The following is a 25,518-nucleotide window of genomic DNA, read 5'->3' as shown; positions in this document are numbered from 1 at the left end:
AGTGGGTAGATGAGAAGATGAGTGGGTGGGAAAGTGGGAGAACGAATGAGAGACTGAGAGAATAGCTAAGTGAATAAAAGCAACTGAGTGAATGAGTGAGGGGTGAATGAGTTAGTAAGTGATGGACCGAATCTATGTATCTGAACCATTGAGGGATGAAACTGCTCCAGGAGCAGGAAGGTAATTTATCTACCTTCTCAATCTGAATTGAAATATACGCTCTTTGAAAAATTCAAACAATACTGAACCGTACAACAACAACAAAACAATTGTTACTTTATTGTATGCACTCATTCCAGCCTGCTTCCAATTCCCATTGATGCACAATTTTACAGATCATTTTGGTTTTTTGTTTGATTTGTTTTATTTTAACAAAAAAGTCATTTTTTCTATCTCTTTTATTGGGAGTTAAAAAATATATCTCTACTTAAGTCTTTTTAATAGACACATAGTATAGATATGTCATCATTTATCTTTTCCTCCAATGACGGAAACTTTTCATGTTTACATTATTGCAAATAGCTACAAGCTTGGCTGTATATCCTTTTGTGTATTTGAAAGTGTCTTTAGGTTAGACCTCTAGAGTGGGATTTCTGGATCAATCCAACATGTAGAATTTTGATATATGGCATTAAATTGATTCCATAAATTTGTGTTAACAGTGTATAAACATACACATTGTTTTGAAAATTCCTGAACTCTATGTAGTATCAATTTTATCACCAATCATAGAGAAGTAATTGGATATTATTTTATTTCACCTATTTTTGATTATGATTTAGTTGAAGCTTTTTGATGGCCTTCCTGATAAGCACTGTCCATTTTTAATATAAATATTAGATCACATTTAATTTTGGTTGTATCTATGTAAACAATATATATGCTTACCTGCAGGTTTAAGAAGTTTCCCTTGGATATATATTTCTACAGCTTTGCTTACCATAATGCCTGATTCATAAGCACCAGGTCCGCTTTCTAAAAAAAAAAAAATGAAAACAGGCCTATTTAGATAAATCAAATAATATTAATTTATTTTAATAGATACAGGTAAATGGTGTTTTGCTTAATTATTCTAGCATAGGTATGTGGTATATAGTCTCTTCTTTTTTCTTCTTCCTCTATACACCAGGCTAATTGGAAGGTCCATGAACCAGTTTGTATTCATTGACTTTGGGGTGTGAATTATTCAGCTTGTCTACATCTACTTCTACGATATAATGGATGCAACCAAATCTCTGCTCCATGACATTTGCTAAAATATTGCTGGAGTGAAGTGGAAAGATTGATTTTAGATTCCCCAAACCACCTTTGCATTTTAGAAGACACATGTCCCTTGACAAAACTCTGAAATTTTCTGAACTTCAATTTCCCCATTTGTAAAAATGAGGATAAATAATACTTACCCCTAAAGAGGTTGAGGGATTAAATTAGAAAGTTTTGGGGAATGAACACAATAAAATATTTTAAAATATCGGCTATTATTACTTTCTATAAATAATAAATTTAGCAAACTGCTTAAACTAATTACATTTTTAAAAATTCATTAAACATTCTTGAATATATCTGCAGTTTGTGAAATGAGGGATTATCTAGATGTGTTTCTACACATTGTGCATGCCTGTAGATATGCTGTCTCTATGTTACTGGATGACTATTTCCTGTGTATTCATTTTATCTCCTTAAATAAACAGAAGCTCATGTCTTTCCAATGCCATGCGTATAGTATATGCTTAATAATGACTATTCTGAGCATTTAACTTGCAATATATTGTTTCTGGGGAAGCAAGTAGTAGCAATAATTTATTAAAAAAGAAATTGAGAAGGATGAATTCCAAAGTAATACTTACTGTTGAAGTAGGGAGCAGTGAAAACATAGTTATCATTATCGAGACTCCTTTTATAGAAGCTGTCCTCGTATGTTTCTGGGTTTTCTTGCCAGTTTTCTCCAGCCCTAAGGAGGAAATAACTCATAATTTTTATTCTTTAAGCTACCTGATAATTTACTTTTCCCTTTGTGGACAAAACTGAAATTTACAGATATGTCTACATCTCAGGTATGTGTGAGGAAGTTAGTGGTAATTGATGGGGTAAATGATACTCATTGCTAAGCAATATATCAGCATAGAATTATATTAGGGTCAGAAAAGCTGACTCCTGGCTCTACTGTGTCATTTGCAACCAGGTGATTCTGTACAAGTCAGTTAATAGGTTAATTGATATTAATTAGGAAGCCTGCCCAACCCACTTTATGGATTATGCTGAAGATAAACAGAGGTAAGATCCACTGAAGAACACAGAAAACGATGAAGTGCTATACCCGTATAGCCAATAGGCTATAACGATGATGTTCATTTAACTAGGTTAGCTTGTATCCACAAAGAGAAAATCTCTTTTAAAATATCTTAGATTTTGTCATGGATATGATACACAAGTACATCATTGAAGAATCATATAACAGCATTTTTTAAAGGAATGGAATATTTTAATAATGTAAGTACTTTAAACAATGACTCCAATTAAATCTACAAATAATGATTAGTTTCTCTGAAGAATGCCTTCCTTATACAGCAATGTGTGGATCCCTGGAGTCGTCTTTGTAATGCACTTATTTTTATAAATGTGATTTGAACTTACTCTTTGGGATAAACTCTGGTAATTCCTCCATCAGTCACAACAAACCGTGCTTTCACTCCCTTGCTGAAACAGAAGACAGAGAAGGAAATATTTTATTCAACTTATTCTTTGTAAAGTATCAATTTAGGAGTTGGTGATACAAAGATAAATAAAACAAGTTCCTAAAATATAGAAAGTAAACATATCAGTAGATGCAAACTATGTTTGAATAGTTAAAACATCAAATAAATAAATACTTAAAGGGAGGATGCTTAAGGAAGACATCTCAAAGGAAATGATAATACAGCTGACTTTTGAAGATGGAATGGGAGTTAAGAAGGATGACAGAAAAAGCGGGAAGACATCACATGTAGCGTGAAGAGTATGTGTGAGGGAAAACTAGTGAAGAGTGATTGTATTTGGTGTAATAAAAGCATAAGGAACAAGGTGAGAAACAATAGGAAATAAAGTTTTGAGTACAAGATTGTTAAGAATGGTCAGCTTATAAATGATCTTGAAATCTGTGCTGGAGTGTGTCACCTTTAGCCTGAAATTACAACTGCATTTTAAAAGTAAGACTGGCAAATATGAGTTGTATGGAGAACAGACTAGGGGCTGTAGGTAGAGGAATGGGAAGCACTAAAGGCAGAAAAATCAGTTGCAGTGATTTCTTGGAAATGGGTAATTAGAACCTATTGTAGGAAGAGGAGAGGAAAACATTAGAAATATTTAGCATTTGGTGATTGATTGGAAATAGGATGGAGAAGATGCTGTAAATAAGAACCATAATCAGATCTCTCAATTTCTTGATTGTGTGTATGATAATGCTATTAGAAAGCCAAATGAACATTCGCTGGAAACCCTATTTCACCACAAATGCTGAAACACACACAAACATGCCTATTAATTTGGTTATTCACAGTGCAGTGTATTTCTTACATGTAAAGTTGAGTAATGGCAGATGTTAGTCCTGACACACACCCACAACTGCAAATATAATCGTCAACAATTGCAAAATGATTTTTTCGAGAAATTGTTATTAAAATAATGAACTTTAAATTTGAGAACTAATTCACAGAAAGATGCTAATCTGAAATGGGGACTATATATACTTTTTATTATTAGAACAAATACTTACATGTTTTTCTGCTTACTCCAATAATTTTGGACAAGTTCATTTGTAAAGCCTGCATCCAGTAAGACTCGATTAATCAAATCCGTGTTACCTAACACAGAAAATGGATAGCTTCAATTACACCCACATATTTTTTAATTAGGATAATGAGACAAATATATTATCTATTTCTTAAAGCAATTTAGAATGAATATTATTTCTATGAATTTAAAAGCATATACTCTTACTTTTCTGCCTGTTTTTTATATTGTTCATCTTGCCTCAGATTTTTCAGGATATGGACAGAATTAGTAGTTGGAACCAAGCCAATTAGAAATGAGGTAAATTATTTTGTAAACTTTATCAAAAAGATATGAAATTAGCAAACCAAGAAACAATGAGGAAACGGAATTCCTCTTTCTTTTTTTTTTTTTTTTTGTAGGTTAGTGTGGTGATTCCAAAACATCATAATTTCATGGACAATTTTATAAATAAATACAAAACTACATAATACATGTCGTTTTTTTGTTTGTTTTGGCCAAGGAACATAATAAGTTATCACAGACCAGCCCTATTCCAATAGTGGCTTTTGAAATCTACTGGTACTGGTGAAAGAGCTTCTCAGCTCAAGTTCAAAGGCAATGGAGAAAATAAATGATGAGAAACAAAGATCAAATTAATACACAATAATTAAAGTTTTTGTTTTCTTATACATTTTTTGCCTTCATCCTTTTCTCTTGGCTCCTCTGCTCTACACCCATGAAGCTCTGCATAACCTGAAAGTACTCTCTCAAACTTCACATTTATGATACAATTTCATTTTATTCAGGTAAGAAATATATAGTCTTATTTATTATCTTATTACTACAAGAGGTGGGAGTAGGATAGGCTGGAAACAGTTGGTTTTAATTAATTTAATTTAATGTATCTTTCACCCAGGATTAAGGGTTAACTTAATCCATATTTGAGATTTAATTTCAATTCATTTTAGGAACCATCTTTTTTATTACATTATTTTAGAAACTGCCATCACTTTAAAAAACAGTCCATTTGTAAAGTGAGTGCTATAATTTAATTGTCTCAAATCCTTTTCGGTAAAACAAACAAACAAAAAAATGAGACCATTATTCTGCTTTGTAATATAAACCAATACTGTAAGTAATTTCATAATTTTGTTCATATTTTCATTATACTGTAAGTTTAAAATGTGTCTTGAAATAGGTCCCTTGCAGCTGATTACATACAATATATAAACAGATTATTAGTATTAATCTTTACCGCTACACACACACACACACACACACACACACAAAATCTCATTTTCACATTAGTTCAAAAATAAAAGGGAATCTAAGATAGACAACTACTCTGTAATATAGACATTTAGGTAGGTTAATAAATTAACTTAATATTAGGTGAGAATTCTAATTTTGCTGATGGATTAAGTATTTTTATAAAGCAAATTAAATTTGATTGCATCCCTTTGAAAAGAAACAATTTAGATCACAGTTAGATTTCAATCACTGACATTTACTTTTAGAGTTAGTTTTACATATTATTTGGTAATGAAGTAAACCATGATTGAGAAAAGTCTGTAATACATAATCACCAGAAAATATAAATTATTTTATAGCTATTGGTTCCTTTTTAAATTAAAAATCCAATAAAATTTCAACTCTTCACATGGTTATACAATCACATCAAACATTTCCTATTGGATTAGAGGGGAGGCAGATAAAAGGTGAAGTGAAATGAAGGAAGAGATTGAAGAACAGACAACAGTATAGATATTAATACTATTATTCTGAAAGTATTTTGTTCAAACATAGTCATACTTTCTTAGGACCTAGAGGCATCCAATTAAAGAAAAAATCAATAATATTAATATTTCAGTTCTCTCTTGGGAATGCTTATTACTTATTCATAGGAAATAAACAATAATGTGAAGTAACATTAAAAAGGCTCTGGCTCGCTCAGATGGAGCTTACAGAGTAGAAAGTTTTGGAATCATGTATATTCATTCAGGCATGATAAATGTAGCCTTCATCTACCCAAAACAGTTTTTTAGAGTAGCTAATTATTATTAGTGGTGCTAATAAGATAAATTTAAACTTGAGAGATGGCATTAAGAATGAATTTTCACTTTTTATAAATGAGGAAGTGCTTTTTTTTAACCCTTCTGATAGAAAGGGAAATTATTTTTAAAAAGAAAAAATGAGAGAAGAGGAGGAAAAGGAAAAAGGGAGGAAGAGTAGGGAAGAACAAAAATGTCAGTTATATATACTTTTTTTCCCCAAGTTATATTCACTAAAGTAATTTTTGCCATAGAGCTGATTTTCCTGGTATTTCCTATTTCCATTGAATTTTTCCTTGATAGTACTTGCAGAGGATATTTTTAGAAAGAAAATGATTAAGATTTTTAAATGCTTTAAGAGTCAAGAATGCATAAATCTTTGTGAAGTTTCTTAGTATGAATGATTTTCAAATTTCTCTGAAAGACAAATGTTTAAAAACTACTAAAATTTATTTAATTCCAAATTGATTTACATCATTAAATGGGAAATTATAGAATCATATTTTTTAATGTACAAAGTTAACTGTGATCAAGATAGAATATCAGAAAGAAAACCCATTAAGTGATATATCTTCATTTATATATTTTTCGTTCTGTTCATATTAAAATTCCTTATATAAAGTGGAGGATATATACATATAAATCAATAAAAAAAGTGTTTTGTGCTTGTTTTCCTTCATATAGTAAGAAGAATGCAATGAAAAACCTTCAAAAAATCATTCAAAATTAAGTTTCTTAAATTTGAAAAGAGCAAAGATAAGTACAACCTATTTACATTTAAACACTTGAGAGTATTACTTGATTTTGAAACTTTGATTTTACTTAATGAAATAAAATTTCTTTAATATATAAAGGGCCAAATTGTTACATTTTACTGTAAAAAAATTCATAAAGTATATAAATATATCATAATAACAACAAACTAATCTGAACCAAGAATTGACTACTTTGGATATAACCAGAGTGGTACAATTATTGCAAATTAATGTATACTTACATGATGGATTGTTTGGAGTTTTTCTATCAATAAACTCATTGAAATTTAAAAGAAATTCGGTGTTATTATCTGATATTTTAAGATCATTGCAGTAATCTCTGAAAAAAACATTTTAAGATATTGGGTATTAAAGTCAAAATATTAAAAAATGGACATAGTAATCATAGAAAATGAAAGTGGAAATACTGTTTTTTTGTTTTTACTAGCTATATGACTTTGTAAGCCATTGAACCGCTTGTTACCTCCATTTTCTCATTTCTATGAAACAATGACAATAAGTGGTATTATAGATGATATATATTAAGCACTTGACCCCTGGACTATAGGTGACCATGTTAGCTTTTGTTATTCTTATTATATTATTATCACTATATATTGTAGGTTTGCAGTTTTCATATAGAAATTGAGAAATTTTTAAAAAATGTATTTATTTACTAAATATCAAACACCCATTATGTGTTAACGTTTTATAAGAAATTACTGTATTTTCAAAAAAAATAACCTAGTAGAAAAAGTGACATTAATTTAACTATCTGCAAATCTCTTTAATTCCTGACTTAATAAAAGACAAGTGTACCTCTGCATTCAATCAACTGCAATATTTTGTTTTGGCATATGAAAAATATACATTCTCATATAGATATGTAGTTAGAAGTGCAGGATTATTTAATAGTCTTCAGATAACTGTATTTATTCTTTTTTGTATAACATATCAAAAGTTGATTATTTGTAATTTCTTGATAGTTGCTTATAATATGGAATTCGAAACCATGTCAATGAACTTTTGTACCGTACCGTTACTTTAAAATTCAATGTACTGCCTTACACTTTAAATGAGTCTTTTATCTATCTATGACTTTGTAACATCATTAATTGGCTATCTGGAAAATATGAATTATGTAAATCTTCCAAATGATGACACATTTCGTCATACAATATTGAAAATTCACATTTATTACTATCATTACTGATCTCAACAGATAAGTCAACTACTGGCAAGCTGTTATGATCACAGTAATAGATACAACTTTCTCAAAATTCTAATTTTTGTTTATAAATTCAGATTTTGACATTGGCAACAAATACTCAGTTGTTTTCTTCAAAGTAAAAGTTTCATTTGATTTTTGAGAAAATGTTTTCCAAATACCCAAATCATATTTTAAAATAGAATTATTTTTCAACCTATTTCAGCTCTCAAGTCAGTCAGAATAGTATTTTTCTTTAAGACACCTAAGTTACTCAGATATACCATAGAACTTGCATTTTCATCTCACAGAGTATTAAAAAGTTTATTAAAGTTTAAATAAAATGAATAATTTTTACTGCTTTAATCAAGGATATTTTAAGTGCAACTGGCTTTTTCCTCAATGCCAGTGCCTGGCAATCAAGATTAAAATGGCATTTAGTGCCACTGCCTTGATTCCTGTTAAGGTATCAGATCACCATTGTTTTTATATTGTCAGTGCAAATGACAATATGACAAAACAGACAAATGTCATCTGACATTCTTAGGAAAACAGCTTTGACTTTGTGGATTCTCTGAAAGGACCTGTGGAACCCACAGGGTTCTCAGACCCATACCTTAAGAACTGCTGTCCTAAGTGTTTTGGAAATTCAGCATAAATATAAGGGAACATCAATATAAGATTACAATGATAATAACTAGGTTAATACAACCAATAGATTGGCTAATGAAATAGTCAAGATTACAATTATAATAACTAGGTTAATACAACCAATAGATTGGCAAAAATTAAATTAAATAGCAAACATTTTCAGATGTAAGTAAGTCCATTATCTAAATACAAAACCTTAGAAGAGAAAAGAAGAAAAGAATGTTAGAACTTCAAAAACAAAACAAAAAAACCCACTTCTCAGTTCATGGAAAATTTTAGTTTAGAAAAACAAGGTTTAGAAAGTTTATATGATTTATACTCATTTCTTTATTGATGAGCTAAAATTCACTTATTCCCTTAATGCTAGGCTGTTTTGATTAGCCTGGTAGTCAAAAGGCCAGCATATTGAATTATCATCTCAAGAATTAGAAGTCAATGGCAAGGCTCTGGAAGGAATAAATAAAATGTTGCAAATAATAAACAATTTTTAGAATTCCATGTTATTATTTAAAAGGCATTTCTAGAACTATCTTTGCTCATTTAATCATAAAAACAACTTTACCAGTGGTATTTAATATTTCAAAGGTGAGGAAACTGAGATTCAAATATGTAAAAAAGATTTGCCTAAAGGTACCTAAAAAGCAAATGGTTAAGCCCCTGAGGAGAAGCCAAGAATTCACGTCCCTCATTGGTGTGTTTTAACCATACAATGTGTTTTGAACTTACACTCTGGGGACTCTTGCTTCACAGCTCCAAGCCAAAATCAACTTTGACCTCTTCCACCAACAAATGGATTTCAGTGTTGTGAGCAATTAATTTAGAGACTGTCATGTTTTTTTTGTGTTTTTTTTTTCCTTGCTGGCTGGGTTGTGCTTCATTTTGAAGTAATCTAAAGATATTATGATCTTAAAGATATTATTGACTAATTCTGATGACAGTAAACATTAAACATGTTTGATAATCTCATTTGTACTAATGGCAAACCTGTGAAAGTGTTGAAAGTACAAGTAAGGAGAGTTGTTGAATTAGGATGGAAACAAAGGTGAAATAATTTAAAAAATGGAAATATTAGAAAACATTGAATGTTTTGTCAGTGGAATGAGTTTTCCAGTAATAAGAATGATCCAAAAGTGTCACAGAAAATCACCCACTATGTGGAGTGCGTGCCTATGCAATAGGCAATAAGAAGCAAGAGACTGATTGGAATATTTGAGAGGCGAATATGTGGTTAGACAGACAACATTGATGTTGGTTGCTTGTTAGCCTCATGATTATTTAGCACAGGGCTGGGAACTTGAGGACTTAATATAATCACCCCTTCTTAGGTTCTTGTCCCAAAGGAACCACCCGCGGTTACCAAAACTGCTAAATTGTGCCCCAAAGATATGTGGGGAGACCTGTCGATATGCTTTCTATGAGGTGCTGTTTCTCCAAAAGAGATTATACAGTGATCGTTATTTAATCTCTTAGGAAAATGACTACTCAGAAAAGTGAAGCAGCAGGGAAACTTCTTTGGGTGACTTTAAAGAAACAAATCAAACTTTAATTTGCTGAAAATACCTTCAGGGTATGACAGCTATCATCTCTTCTGGTCACTTTCTGTTTCTAACCAAATGGCCTTTGTAACTTAAAGGGCTTTGACACTAAAATACTTTTAGTATTAGAAATATGGTGAATTATTTCTTTCTAGAAAATTTAAAATGAGTGTGTTCTCATTCTGTTCAAGAAACTTACACAGATCATACATCACAGATTAGCACTGAACTATAGGTTATCACATATTGTTGTTTCTTTCTCATTCTAACTCATTTTATTTGAAGTGCCTTTCTCATTTCTGATTATCCGAGAAAGATAGAAAAATTCATCCATGTTTTAGATTTTTCATCCCTATGACTGTGTGCCTTTTGAAGGCATCTATATTCTCAATGTTTTCCTTTTGCAATAGTTTTAAAATCGAGGAAAATGCAAAAACTGATTATTAATCAGTATAAAACAGCTTAATGTATTTAGGAGTTGACAAAAATGGTTCTATCTTTAAATTATTTTAAAATAACTGCTTTTTAATACCCTTTATTAAATAATAATGCTTCTTTCTCCTCCTCCTCTTACTACAACCATAAACAGTAGCTTTTATTTAGAGCCCATTATCTTACTAAGAACTATGATAAGTATTTTGCATGCATTATGTCATTTAAAATTTACACAAGCTCTGTGAGATAGAGTTGGTATAATATTTTGCAAGCAAAGATACTAAGTGCAGAGAAGTTGAGTAACACAACCATAACAATGAAGATGGGGGAAACAGACTCAGACAGTCTTGCTCTAGTTTCCCACACCATTTCTCATTAATAATACTGACAAAAACATATGACTGCTGTTCTATACCACGCACACTTCTGTGGTATAGAGTATTTATTATAGAGTATTTCTGAGCAATAAATATAGTTATGCATGTAAAGGGCTTAACACATGTTAATTGAGGGGGACACTCATTGGTTTGTTCTATAAGCTACTACACCGCTTCCCTTCTGTGCTCCATCCCTAAACATAGAGTCTTCCAGTCAGCCAGGCATATTGATACTGAATATGGCTTAGGCCACAGAAATGGTCCACCTGCTAAATGAAACAAAGTCCATTGCTTACGAATTGGGAATTGGAATTGAGAGATTTATTTATCCTCTGTGAGTACCTGGACTTTTACCATATTTTCCATCTTGTCTAATGGTGAAGCACAGAAAGCCAATATGCATGGTCTGCTATTTAATAATTGGATGAGATGAGTGAAGAAGCTGCCTGGAGAAAAACTCATATCTGAGATAGAGGAAGAGTATTATCACTTCACTGTACTTTCAATCTCTTTTAATAGTGTTACTGTCTAAGTAGTGAATATACAAATTTGAGTATGTTAATACTCCTTAATATTCTCCTTTCAACCTAAAACTGGTTAAAGCAGTTTTAAGTTGCTCAAAGTTGCTTGTATCGAAAAAAGTGCTAATAAGACTGCAGGTGTTATTGTTAATGATTTTTAAAATATTCTCCATATATTTATAGCTTCTACAATAGCTACATATTTATTCATCACCTACTGTGTGCCAGGCAATGGGTTTTATGTTGAGTATTGAATGGAAGTCAAACAGACGCAGGCATGGCTCTGTTGGATAAAGTAAATAAAATAAAATGTAGCTGATGCTCTGTTAAGGGGAAACGCAGGATTCTATGTGACAGCCAGCAAGGATGTCTAATCCAGTGAAGATGGGAAAGAAATTCCCAGACCAAGAAGTTTGAAGTTGGGTTTTGGGAAGGGATGGGGTATGTCTGAGTATACTCTAAAATAGAAAATTAGTGAGTAAAAAGAGGCAAAGGGAGACAAAACAGTGCATTTAGGAACTGAGAGAAGTTTAGTGTGGCTGGAGTTTAGAGCAAAGGTTGACTAACTTTTTCTTAAAAGGCCGGATAGTAAATGACTCCAGCTCCGGGGGGCTATAAAGTCTATGCCGCAACTACTCAACTCTGCCTTTATAGTGAAAGACAGTACTTCAACAAATGAGTATGGCTGTCTTCCAATAAAGCTTTATGTAGAAAGCAGGCAGCCAGTCCATAGGCTGTAGTTGGATGGCCCCTGATTTAGAGTGCAGGCGACCACATTGGTAAACTGGGACCTAGTGAAAGAGCATTTGAAAGCTATGCTGTAAAGTACAGGTTATCACGAGGACAGTACTGAGCCATTGGTTAATATTTGGTAGATGAGAAACACATTTTAGAAGCTCTCTGATTACAGAAAGAAGATGGGATTGAGAAGTAAGGGGGAAATATTGGAGGTAGGGGGATCAATTAGGAGGCAGCTATAATTGTTTAGGTGAGAGAAAACAGTAGCCTGCTCTAGAAAAAAGGCAGCAGAGTTTGAGAGATATTACTGATACTCAGAAGATAAATTCTATTTGGCAGGAATTAGTGATTGATTACAACTTAGATATAAAGGAAAGGGAGACAACTCACAGGTTTCAAGACTGGGCATCTGAGAGATGGTATTTTCTTCACTGAGGAGACACAGGAAGAATTCTCCAAAGAGAATAAATGTTTAGGAGATACTGAAACCTATTTAGGAGATACTGAAACCTAACTATTCCTGTTAGGTTTCCATAAATATGAATCTCATATTGAAATATACAGGGTAAACCTAAAGTCTGGAAATAGATATGTTGTTTGATCCTATATTGTAGTGTGATGTCAATAAACCACATAGCATGTCTATTTTGTTTCTAGATGATATGGCCAACTGGTAGGTTTGGACGGCATCGCCTCAAACGACAGACATGGACTACATGGGGGGTATGTCTGTAGACACAGAATAAGAAGAGAAGGGAGCCTAACTAGCACCCTCCTGCAAGATCTACAGAAGAAAAGAAACTTTTGAAAGAGATTGTGAATATGCAGCAGGGAAGAAGAAAATCAGAATAGTGTGTCATCAAGCAAGGGGAGGCAAGAGTGTCAAAGGGGGCTGCGACCAGGAGTATCAAACACTGAAGAAAATTCAAGCAGGAGAAGCTGCTTGAGGGCAGAGTCACCCATGAAGCCAAGCATATGCTCTGTTAACAAAGATTTCTCAAAAGGTAATATATAGTCCCTATTTTCAAGAAGAAAATAAAAAATTCAGATATCCTTATGAAGGAATAAAAGAGTAACGCAGATCAATTTTTATGAGCCTTCTTTGGGTTGTAAAAGTAATTTCTTTAAGAAGTTTAGAATGTGAGATATTAATTATACAAGCTTCAGAATTTATTTTCTTCAATAATTCAGCCTAGATTAGTAGGAATTATTAATTTGAATAATATATGTGTCTGCTAGAGAGGGAGTTAAAAATTAGGGAAATAAAAATAAAGAACATTCTTAGATTATTGAATAGAGTTTCTAATAATTACACGAAAATAGAAGTAGGGATAAAGATGTGCATTAGGAACAGAGAAGGGGAATTACATGAGAGAAAAAAATAAAATCGGGCAGGAAGTAAAAATGTCAATCTTAAAGTGTACGTGAGAAAAATGTTACTATATTAAAATATGTTTTCCCTGAAAGTTGTGTTAGAGTATTAAAAAGAATCAATTATGAGATTAAGACATACTGTGAGTTGTCATATACATTTTTATGTGTATGTATACACATATATACCTGTACCTATCTATGCATATCTACCAGTGAGTATATGTGTGTGTGTATATATATATGTGTGTGTGTGTATAATATACATAAAAACATACATATATAGAGTATGTTTGTATATGTACACATATCACTAATGCAAATATACAATTCTTCATTGTTGTTGAATGCACGGCTAGTTCCAACAGAAGAAAAGTCTAGATCTGTGTTATCCACTATTGTATCCCCATATCAGTACATAGCTTAGCACATAGTAGCTGCTCAGTAAGTATTTGAATGAGTAAATGAATCAAAGAACAGGATTCTCTTTCAGTTTTATAGTTATTGTTCCATTTGGTTCCATTAATTTTGCATGGAATTAACCCAGAAAAGTCCTGACCCCAATTCAGAACTGTTATCATCCATACAAGCTATTTAAAAAAAAAAATACAACCAACCGTGGTGCTAAGAATGTATAGCCAGATTCTTCAAAATTATCCGGCTTCAGTGTCTCTGAATCTGCAAAGATAATGTTATAGAGTTAGATAAGCAATCCAGAATATACGACTATAAGAAGGCATTAGAAAGATAACCTAATAAAAAAAAATAAAAATAGACTACTTACATCCTAAATTGAAACCCATCAATGAATATAAATTTACTCCATACTTCCAAAAATAAAATCAATTTTAATTTCATAATATGGGTTACAACGATTATATCAAAAAAAATGCTATATTTATATTTTTACCATTTACTAAGCCAAGGCCAAGGTACCATAGCCAAGGTATCCTTTAAAAGGTGATTTATATCAATATTATGTTGAAGGTATTTTATTTAAAATGTCAACATAAAAAATTACCAATATTATGGTTAAGAAAACGATTTCAATAAACCATTAACACCTTCAGAGAACTGATAACATTCTTCACATTAGTATGAATTAGTAACTGGAACGATAAAAACACACAAGTATTTAACTCTAAGAATAAACTTGAATGTGAAACAGGTTGCATATGAAAACACAAGCATAATCTTTCCCCCTTTTTGGCTGCTAAGGTTTGAGTGATCATGGAGGAAAATCTAGCACATGTGAAGCACAAAGGATAATATCCAATAGGAATGGAAAGATCAGTGGAAATGTCAAGTGTATTACACAGAAAAAAATTGAGCAACAAGAAAATACTTGCCCTTCATTTTGCCCTTTTTTGCTGTGAAAATCCATCAGAAAGAGAAAGCAGGGAAACAAAACAAAAAAAGAGGGTAAAGCAAAGGGGGTCACAAACAATATTTTATTCAATGACTTTCTTGAATAAAAATATTGTGCATAGATCAAAGGTTTATTTATGTACAGCTGTAGTCTGAAAAGAAAGACACATATTTTTGAAGACTGGAAAGTATGTTCCATCAATTACTACTAGAGCACCCTCTCTGTACTGCGGTTATTTCAAGGGTCTATTTTGCAAAATGATTAATGCAGGTGCAATATCAATGATATGAGCCTATAAACAGAAGCATTTACCAATCATCAAAAACCCACTAGTCACCATCCTCATTTGTCAAGTGAAGAACTAGCTCATGCAAAGTTGCTGATTGCTAAAAGACCATCATATCTATCAAGTGAAAATGATATAAATGTATAAATTATCACAATGTACTATGAGAACAAGGACTTCGGAGAGCAAAAAAGAACCGACAGAGAAATGAAAGAATCTAGTTTACTTAAAGTCAGATATAAAATGTACCATATTTTGCCGTGTATAATGCTTACTGTTTAGCCCAAATTCATGAGGGAAAAATAAGGATGTGCATTATACATGGGTAGTGCTAATTCCCCTATCTGTATAAATGTTTTTAATGCTTTTATTTATGCTTATAAGTTAAAAGTGTAACTCTAGAAATCAATAACAATATCCATATGCAAAATAATCCCCTGGAATACAATAACCAGTTTTGTTGAATTTACGATGAACTTGCAATAAGGAAGAGCTTTGGCCTTCAATGATGCATAAATACCGTAAATTTGTTACTGGTACATAAAATCTACTGTAGCTTGTGTTTTGTAATTATATTTGTTACATAAAATTTTTTATACCATAACATGTTAAAAAATAAACCTTGAAATTCCTTTATAATACAAAAAACAAGTACCTAAATGATAACAAATAAAAATTTGAATTGAAGAATTACAACAAAATATTTTTTTCCCTGAAAATTTGGGCCAATAATGTGGGCGCGCATTATACATGGGAGCACATTATATATGGCAAAATATGGTATATAAAAATATTATATATGTATGTATATATATTTTACTGCATTGTATCAGAAAAAATTTAGGTTGCTAATAATAATTGAGTGATGTGCAAAGGATATGATGGTCATTTTACTTTATTAAATCTAGTTACCCAAAACAAAATAAAGATTAATAATGACCTGAAATATGCACTAGTGTTAATAATTACTCCACATTCCAAATGATGCTTAAAGAAAAAAAAAACTAATTCACTGGAGTTACTGAAGACGTTAATTTAGATTATGAGAAGAAAGTTAATCACCAAACCAAAGCCAAAGACCAGTGCGATTTAATGTATTCAAACAAAGTAGAAGATGTGAAGCACAATATTATTCTTGCCAAAAGCAACAACAACACCAAAAAAAAAAAAAAAAAAAAATAGAAGAAGAAAAGAAAGAAAAGATAAAGCTTTACTAGCACAGTGCCATGAGTAGAGACCACGTGAGACATGTTGCGCCAGCTAGCAGACCCTTAAACCAACAGAAACAGAGGACACAGCACTGCAATGATTCTATCAGCACAAAGCAAGGCAGGAAGGGTGGTGGGAACTGCCAGTGAGACTGGAGTACCTGCTCATATTCTATCCATGTAGAATATTTCTTGTTCCTTGCATGTTTGGAATGGGTTAGAATCATTGCTGTAGATTTGGTAATAACACCTACTAAACTGTATAAGCCTTGGGTATTCCAAAATATAGAAGTCTTTAAACATCTGATATTCAAGGATAACAAATAGACCCTAAAGTTGCTTTCACAGTACTTACATCTGGCCTGAGTTATTGTCTCTTCTATTTTGGCTTTTATATAGTAAAAACTGTAGGTTGGTAATACCAAGGCCAAACTGCAATAGAAACAAGAGAAGCATAAACACAAACAAACAAAAATGAAACATAACTTAAAACAAAAAAGACACATCAAGTTCATGAAAAAATCCAAAGATCTTCCTCATGGAAAAGACATATTATTTTGACAGTAAAATGCATTCAGCTAATAGAGTACTTAATTCAGTCTTGCCATCCTAAGTCATCCAGTTCTCTACATTGTAGGATATCAGAAGAGACATATGTAAAATAAGCTTCGAACTGTGCCCATAAATTAGCTGAGAAGGAAACATCGTGAGTGCTATTTTCCAGAAAAGTGTATTAAAACACTTTGGGTGTTGAAAAATAATAATATTAGGTTGGCACAAAAGTAATTGAGGTTTAAAAGGTTAAAAAAAAATTGCAAAAACTGCAATTATTTTAGCACCAACCTAATACTAGGGTATGTTTAAACAAACTAAATAAACTTAATTATATGTAATGTTAAAGTGCTTCGTAGCAAATGTACACTATTAAAAATACCAAATGTAAGAAGTATTATTTCTATTACAAAATGTATACAATCATCTGAAATATGTTATTGTGAAGGGTTAAATACTTATTATTTTAAAACTTGTCTTTAGACAAGTCCACACTGTCCATTAATGGGAAAATTCAAATTTTTTTATAGCTCTAAGAAAATTTTCCTGCTCATCCTATTGGTTCTTACCCAATAGGCATGGCATTTTATTTCAAGTTCATTTACTGTGGATATTCCATATCATTTGGTAAATTGCTACTAAATAGGACTTATGTCTTGAGCTCACTACTTTACAAGAGTCATGGGGCTACTCTAGACTTACGGTAAGATGTACACACTGGAGAGAAGGTCCAGTGCAAATCTCAAGCCAAGTTCAGAACATTTGACACAGGACTATTATCAAACAGGCTTGTCCTAATGACTGAACAAGGCTTGTCTTAATGACTGAACAAGGTTTGTCTTAATGACTGAACAAAAACGAAAAACCGACAGGCAGGTTAACCTTACTGTTTGGAAGTTGCCAATTAATAAAACACATAATGCATTGGAACTGTTAAAAGATGTCAGAATACTTGAATATCATGCAGTTTCTAATAATACAACTGCATATGTATACTTCTTTTACTCTCACAATGGCTAATGTACACGTGTAGGATATAACTAAGTATTCCATATCCACATTTACTGTTGCAAATAACCTTTGCAATGTTTGAGTGTGAACGTAGAAGGAAACTTATGAACTAATAGGTGCAAAAAATGAGGGTATCTCAAAGATTCCCAGTACAACTATTTTCAATTTGACCAACTGAGTCATTCAGCATTCACTTTTAATATTTAATCTAACATTTTGCAATGTATAGGAAAAGGTGTGCATATCTAGGCTTCTAGTTTTTCTAGGCATTTGCAGGAGTTCTACTTTTAAATAACTCAAGCCTTATGTTTCATAGGCTTTTGGAATGGATGTAACCCAGACTGTAATCTCATTATACATTTTTTTATGGACAATACAACACAGGACAAAAATATATAATTTCAGGTTTTCCTATGAATATATACTAAAAATTCATTCTACAAAGAAGAAAAAGCAAAGGTTTATTTGCTACAATTTAATTATGCAGTCAAGATAGCAAAAATGAGTGGATGCTTATTACCGCCAGTTCCCCAAAAATCTTTCTCCTACACTAAGTAATTCATAGACTTTCCTTATGGATAAAGGTCAGAGAAATAAAATGTTATGTAGATTTAATAAAAATCTCTACATTCATTTTATAGGTAACTTCCTTTCAGTGGAGGCAGAGATTAAAATAAAAATAAGCAGTGCAATTAGTCTAAAAGCAAGATGACCTTTCATGATTCACTTGCCATTTATAAAATGTAGAGCAGAATTACTGAGCATTTGAAGTTAGTTTTCTAGAAATTCCTCTCAAGGGAAATTAGGACATTTTTACTACACCATCAGCATTTATTGCTAAGAGAAACTTCTAATTAAAACTGATAACATTATATCATGTGGCTGCTACAGTGTCACTCTGTAAGCTTGGGTTACATCTCATGTACCATAAAAAAATAGTGTGGAAACTCATGAGGAGCACAATAGAAGTTTTAAAGTTGACATACCTAATATACATCTTATTGGCTCCTGCTTGTCTCAGGTTGTTATGAATCGCTACACTTTATTCTATAGAAAATATAGTTACACTTGATTTGATTATTTCCATCTCAGGGCAACAGTTATTTCTTCAACCTACAGCAGCCATACTTCACTAACGTTCTGAGTCAATGACGCTGTCCTAGGTAGTGTTTGTTGTCTTTCTCCATATAAACCTGATAGACCACGGCTGCTTTATTTTCTCCTAGGGATTAAAGTCAAATAAAGCCAGTGGCACCAGATGGATGCTGGAACCCATGCTCTATTTTTGTGACTCACATAAACACTGTTAACTAGGTAAATGGAATATATCACGCTTTTCAACTTGATCGTTTATCACAATAAAACTAAACTCTTCATTAAAAATGAGAGAATTCTATTAATATAATTCATTATTATATTTCAAAATGTGGTGCCTACATTATATCAAGGCTTAAGGAGATAGATATCATTAAGTGAAATTTGGTACCTTATTCATTAATCAAAACATGCCATGTTTTCTTCAATTTAGATGTAATATTTTGTTTTTAAATTGTTATTTGTGAATTTATTTATACAGAGATTCGGGAAGTACCTATAATGGAAAGAGATTTAATATGGTTCAAAGTTGTAGATTTTGGAAGGGAATGTCAGAGGAAAACACACAGAAGTGGGGAATAGGGGCCTGTTCAGAGAACAGTGATTTGTATCAGGGAAAGGCAGTGGGAGAAATGACAGGGTAGAGGGTGGGGCTAGCAATGTGTGATGTGAATATCAGACTTGGAAGTCCAAATTTAACTTGGATGAAAATGAGAAGACACCAAAGTTTTGTGAACAAGGAGTAACGTCCAGAGCTGGAGAAAAGAACATCAATCTGGCCACACCGTGTATTATGACTGGGTGTGTGAGGGAAACGGGTAGACACAGGGAACAGGAGCCCTTTACAAACACATTTAAGTATACCCCCAAAGTGTTATTATGACTGCAGTAGGACCGACCAGCATTGCTGACTCATTATCGGGGTCAAAAGGAAACAGTTTTCTAACTTAGAATTTGTCCATCTGAGCAACAAAGGCAGAGAGCACATTCCCACACACTGCGTCCAAAACTTTATCATGAATTCATTTAAAGAGACAGGGTTCCCAGATTTCCTCTCTCCCATCACACCTTTTGACAAGTTTATCCAAAATAGGAAAACTGGGAATAATCAAGGAAGAGGAAAAAAAAAAAAGACTAAGTATGCACATAAAGATGATACATTTGTAAGTACATGCCTAATAGAAATGAGAGATAGAAATCAGTTAGACAGATAGAAGTAGAATAATTAAAACAGTCATTCCGGTATTTCTCAATAGGTTCAAAAGAATGTCAAAACTGAAAAAGTGGAGAAGGACTGGTATTAGTGTATCATGACATTAATATCTATATTCCCCTCTTCTGTATCTATTCTGTATGCCATCCTAGGAACAAAAGCCAAGTTTCCTTCGATAACCTTGTTATAGCTCTATGAAAATCCCCAGCACTCTGGGCTCCCCTGAAAGGTTGTGTGTATGTTGTGGGCAGTATGTTGGGAATAATTTAAATTTAACCAGGACTGGGATTTGACAAAACTGCCATTTGCCAAACCTAAATGGGGTGAAGGGAGCTGACGGTGTGTGTAAAAGAGTGAGCATAACAAAACCCAAGGAATTTATGCTGAATAAAGAGGTGAGGGTGGGGTGGGGTGGAGAAGACATGTAGAAAGCAAGGGTAGTGAAAGGTAGAAAGGATTGATGGGTTTCAGGTCCCAATTGAGACAAAAGATTGTTACAGTCGGGCTGTTGGAAGGAGGGGGTAGAAAGATAAAATGCAGTCATCTGGGAGTTGGACAAAGAAAACAAAATTAAAATTATGAAGGAGTTGCAATCTTAATAATGTAATTTGCAAAACATCACCTTGGACTAGGTCCCTAAAGTAGGGGGATGGCAAGATCATTAGAGGAGAGGAGATTAAAAACAAAAGAGAAGTCCAGGTATTAGAAAAATCATCTATGTCAATGCTATGTAAAGTGTGGTCATGGACTTGGCCCATTTGCAAACTATTACCCACTCGAGACCAGTTAAGCACAGAAATTGAGTAAGCATTTAGAAAATTTTACAGCAATTTGACAGAATAATTTTATGTCTGTGGAATCTATTAATAAAAGTTTCTAGCCTGAGTTTTTATCGCTTTTAAAGTTTATTTTAGTAAATAATTTTTGTTTTATTAGGTTGGTGCAAAAGTAATTGCTGTTTAAAAGGTTAAAAATAATTGCAAAAAACGCAATTACTTTTGCACCAGCCTAATAGTTCCCATAAGTATGGTTATATCATAATTTGAGAAACACTGATCTATATGAATGTAGGAGAAAGTGACAGTGAGCCAGGAACTGAAATCTTATATGAACGAGAGGGAGATGACTTAAAAGAAAGGAATGGTGGGTGGTATGGTCTAGTGACATGAGATTCAAACATGGGGGTTTTAGGGAGGAGGGATTGAGAATGAGGAACAAGAAGGACATACTCATATCAGCCTCGGTATTATGAAGTTGTGGGAGGCAGGACCACAGGGAAAGCTATGACCTCAGAGAAGAGTTAGAGCAAAGAAAGTAAAGTATATGTTCAGCAAGTGTTGAGGAATGGAGAATTTCCAAGAAATTATTGAGTGTTGCTCTGTCCAGTTATCGAAGGCCTGGTCAATTGGAGGGACTGGGATATTGCAGAATTGCTACTTATGGGTATAAATTATATCAACTGAGCATTTTATATCAGATTATACTATGATATAATAAATTTTATTTTAAAATTAATTTACAATCTAGAATGTAAGTAATGTAAAGTAGTTTAAATTAGGAGGTCAGTGGAGGTGATGACTACAAATTCAGGGTATTTTGTCAACATTTATTGCTACTGACATAAATATACAAAATATCAAATGTATTTGTATCACTTATGTTTCATTTCTAAATTTTATATTACTAGCTTTTCTCCATCTTTTCCATTTTGAAAACAAGAGTTTATGACTTTAAACATTTTAATGTTGGAAAGGGTAACGTCTCTATTTTAATTGCATTGAAAATAGCTTATGACAATGCAAAGACTTAATATTCAGCCATTGGAAAAATGGCTACTAAAAATAAGTGAAAGACACGGAAGTGACTACTTTTATACAATATACATATAAATAGAGTCAATTACCTGTAATCTGTACCATTGACAGGCGTCCATGTATATGTCCTGTTTCCTTTGTCAATGTATCTCTAGAAAAGAAAAAGTCTGACATGGTTATTACTGCCTTTAATTCTAAGTAAATTTACATAAGAACAAAACATTAGGATCTCTGTGGTCATTCAGCATCTTTCATCCCAAATGTCTGATCTATTCCATTCCTCACGTGTTTATTCTGTTATGGTTCTATGTATGTGTGAAGCAAAATTTTAGGACAAAAACAAATACCCACATGATAAATTTCAAAGACTTAAAAGTATAAAATCTTAGTAATTTATGCCACATTGTTAAACTGAAAACTGTGAAAACAGTATGTCCTGAAAAAGAAACTTTAATAATGAAATAGGACTATGAAATGTACGATAAGGCTCAGATATTTCCATACTAGAGTATGTTTAAGAGAAATTGGTAATATCAGGAAATTAATGCAGTGTCTAGATCCAAATGTATGATTAGCATGTTACTGTTATTATGAAGCTATTATTAAGTTTTATCTATCATAAGAGATTAATTACTCAGTATCATTGAAGGTTAGAAAAACAACTAAATCTACCAGGAGAAGGAGTACAGAGCTAAATAATTTCATGGATACAGAATTTTTCATATGCAGCTGCTAAACAATGGGAAAGAAATTATCATTCTTTCTTCCATTAGATATAGTGATGATACATTTATATATTTGAATTTTTTATTTCCAGCTTCATTATCCTGATGAGAATAGTAACATTCATTAAAGTATTATTTGCTGTTAGGCAATATAGTAAGCACTTTGTTCATCTAATCAACCCCTTGGACTAGATATTATTATATTGCACAACTTGGACTTTAATTGGCAGGATAACGGAAAATGTATGAGCCAAGTTCATTTTATAGCAAGTACACAATGTTGCCTCTATACATCAGACCCCTCTACAGCTATTTACCCCTATGGCTTTATTTAAACATGAGTGGAGAATGGGAGAAGGGAGGACAGGAAGTACTCAGGTGGTTTCTGGATTAGTAAAATTCTTGAAAGAAATAATGTTTACATATTTGTTATACTTCATTAAAACAAACAAACAAAAACAAGCCTGGCAGACTAGTGTTGTTCAGCAAGTTATAAAAACTATCAAAAATAGTATCAGATCAGGGAAACATACAAGTAATATTTTTTTCAATATTAGTAATAAGAAAATCATATAGGTAGATATTGATCCAAAAATGTTTTAAGTAAATGGAAGGAAGAAAATATCAAAGTGATTTAACAGAAACAAAATTGATTTGCAAATTGAGAAAGGAACGTGCAAGTCAGAGCTCTGGTTGGTAAAACGACATGGAGAAAGTGGCAGAACAGCTGAATGGTGTACATCTTTCTTCTAAGGAGTGAGCGGTAGATAGCACAGCTAAAGTCTAAGGAAACAGAACTGAAGATTCAACAGACACGGAAATTAATATATACCTCCCTTTGTGTTCTCGTAATAGGGACTCTCAATGATATTAAAATGAGGAAAACCAGATGCTAATGAAGGATCATATTAAGATCTTAGCTCCATTTTAGAAAAAAGTTCTGCTGAGGAATTCTGGAGAAATGTTACATTTAAAAAGGATGATACAAAAGCTAAAATTAATTTTTCAGGCTCAAATCCTTCTGGGTTCCATGTAGTTTTTCAACTACTCAAAGAGATGAACGTATATTTACTCATATTTGATTAATAATGGATAGACACACCCCTTATGTACAAAGAGTTCTTCCATGTCAATGGAATAACAATAAGCAATATGAGCCTATTATGATATACTTGTACTGGTGCTTTATGGGGATAGTTGTATTATCCCTTGATTTAATTTCAGATTTAAATGCAGGGTAATTATAATATAAAGCACATAAATAATAAAAGATAAATCAAGTTAGAAATAATTAAACAAATTAAAAAACCCCAAGTAATTAATATATGGGGCATTAATGATAAGAACATCTGCATTAAATTGTGCTCTAGTCCTTATAATAAAAAAATGGAGGCACAAAATATAATTCCCAAGAACATACTGTTAATGTTATAAGAATACATCAAGAAATCGAAAGCAATGTTGTTTTATAAAAAAAATAAAGAATTAAAAATGTTATTGCAAATATTCCTCTAGGAAAAGAGTGCCTAACATTTCTTTATTTACTAAAGACATTCTTATAGTAAATATTGCTTTAAGAGAAAACAAACACAAACTACCTGTATCAATTATTATTAACATACATATTTTTATTTAAGAATAAGCCTGACTTAATTCTTACCTCATCTTGAGATTTAACCAGAGTTCTGAATGTTTTTTCCCCATCTTCTCCATCTATCATTTTATTTCGAATCTAAGAGAAAATGAAACAATTACTTTATTGTAGGTACTTAATTGACCTACCAAAGTATGATTATTAAAGTGTTATACCTTATTTTAGGATATAATGAATAAAACAGTAGGTTAGTTTTATTAGTAGTTGCAGTTGTTCTCTGGGAATAAGTTTTAAAAGTTACTGCATTATAATCATTTTAGATTATTTTAAAATAATAAAAAAAAATCCTTAATATTTTCAACCAGTCATTAATTTTTGTAATGTAAAAGAGTGGTTAATTACTTTATTAGCTTGAGTGAGGGGAAATGGAGACTTAAAAGAGAATAAATAACATTACAGTCACTCAGTGGCATGAGAGCCCAAAGACCAAGCTCTTCACCGTTACATGATCCTCCTCTATCATGTCAAAACACTTTACAACAAATATTCTTTAATCATCTAAAACTTGCCTTCGTCTAGGGTAATTATGATAAATAATTAAATTGTATTGTTCCATGACGGAATAAATGTGTAAAATGTGTAAAGCAAGTACAAATTAAGACAAGTTATAAAAGAAATTGGTGGCCTTTGCATAGAAAGAGGAGTTGATCCATAGGAAAGATTTTAAAAATATCTCTGCTCTGGAGTACAAGAGCCTGATTCTGCAATTTACTAAACTGGGTAATGGAGATAAGCTACCTAATCCTTTGTACCTCAAATATATAATCAGTACAACAGATATAATAATAATAATAATAATACTTCAAAGACTCTTGAGAATCCATACTGACACATACAATGTACTTAATAAATATTATTATTATTATTATTATTATTATTGATGATCCTTATTCTTATGGAAGGCCCTCTCAGAGGAAATGACATGCAATTTTGATTTTGAAATAAAATAGAAATTTTCTGAGTAAAGAGTATTAAGACAAGCATGGTGGTTTCTCTCTGTACGTTGCTCACTGTGTGGTCGAATGGTTAGATTCCCTTCAACTTTTCTTTCAATTCTATAGCAACTTCTTCCATGTGTGTTTTTTTAATTGAAATTTACAAGTTACATTTGTACTGAAATACTTAAAATATTTCTACTTGTTGAATGAGAAAGAAAAAAACTAAGATCACACCCAACTTAAAATTTTTATTCCTTTTCAT

At 32.1% G+C, this 25,518-nt stretch overlaps 1 protein-coding gene across 7 annotated transcripts in view; it reads right to left on the bottom strand.

Annotated features, from left to right (window-relative positions):
• CACNA2D1 (calcium voltage-gated channel auxiliary subunit alpha2delta 1) overlaps window positions 1-25,518 on the bottom strand; it is a 462,827-nt gene that overhangs the window by 29,809 nt on the left and 407,500 nt on the right. For 4 of the 7 annotated variants that reach the window (XM_019746896.3, XM_019746894.3, XM_019746899.3 and 1 more), the window contains 10 exons: window positions 24,325-24,396; window positions 22,029-22,090; window positions 16,610-16,686; window positions 14,741-14,761; window positions 14,009-14,069; window positions 6,799-6,896; window positions 3,752-3,839; window positions 2,635-2,697; window positions 1,848-1,951; window positions 889-975 (listed from right to left, as the gene is read on the bottom strand). In XM_019746896.3, coding sequence (XP_019602455.1) covers window positions 889-975; window positions 1,848-1,951; window positions 2,635-2,697; window positions 3,752-3,839; window positions 6,799-6,896; window positions 14,009-14,069; window positions 14,741-14,761; window positions 16,610-16,686; window positions 22,029-22,090; window positions 24,325-24,396 — 733 coding nt within the window. The remainder of the gene's footprint in view (window positions 1-888; window positions 976-1,847; window positions 1,952-2,634; window positions 2,698-3,751; window positions 3,840-6,798; window positions 6,897-14,008; window positions 14,070-14,740; window positions 14,762-16,609; window positions 16,687-22,028; window positions 22,091-24,324; window positions 24,397-25,518) is intronic. The other 3 variants (XM_019746897.3, XM_019746901.3, XM_019746900.3) reach the window with 1 other exon arrangement.

This window comes from Rhinolophus sinicus, chromosome 4 (assembly GCF_057876585.1).
Source record: "Rhinolophus sinicus isolate RSI-liver-muscle chromosome 4, RSI-T2T, whole genome shotgun sequence".
In the NCBI taxonomy this organism is placed as follows: domain Eukaryota; kingdom Metazoa; phylum Chordata; class Mammalia; order Chiroptera; family Rhinolophidae; genus Rhinolophus; species Rhinolophus sinicus.
The sequence above is the reverse complement of the archived record's forward strand: the minus strand, read 5'-3'. Positions and strand labels throughout refer to the sequence as shown.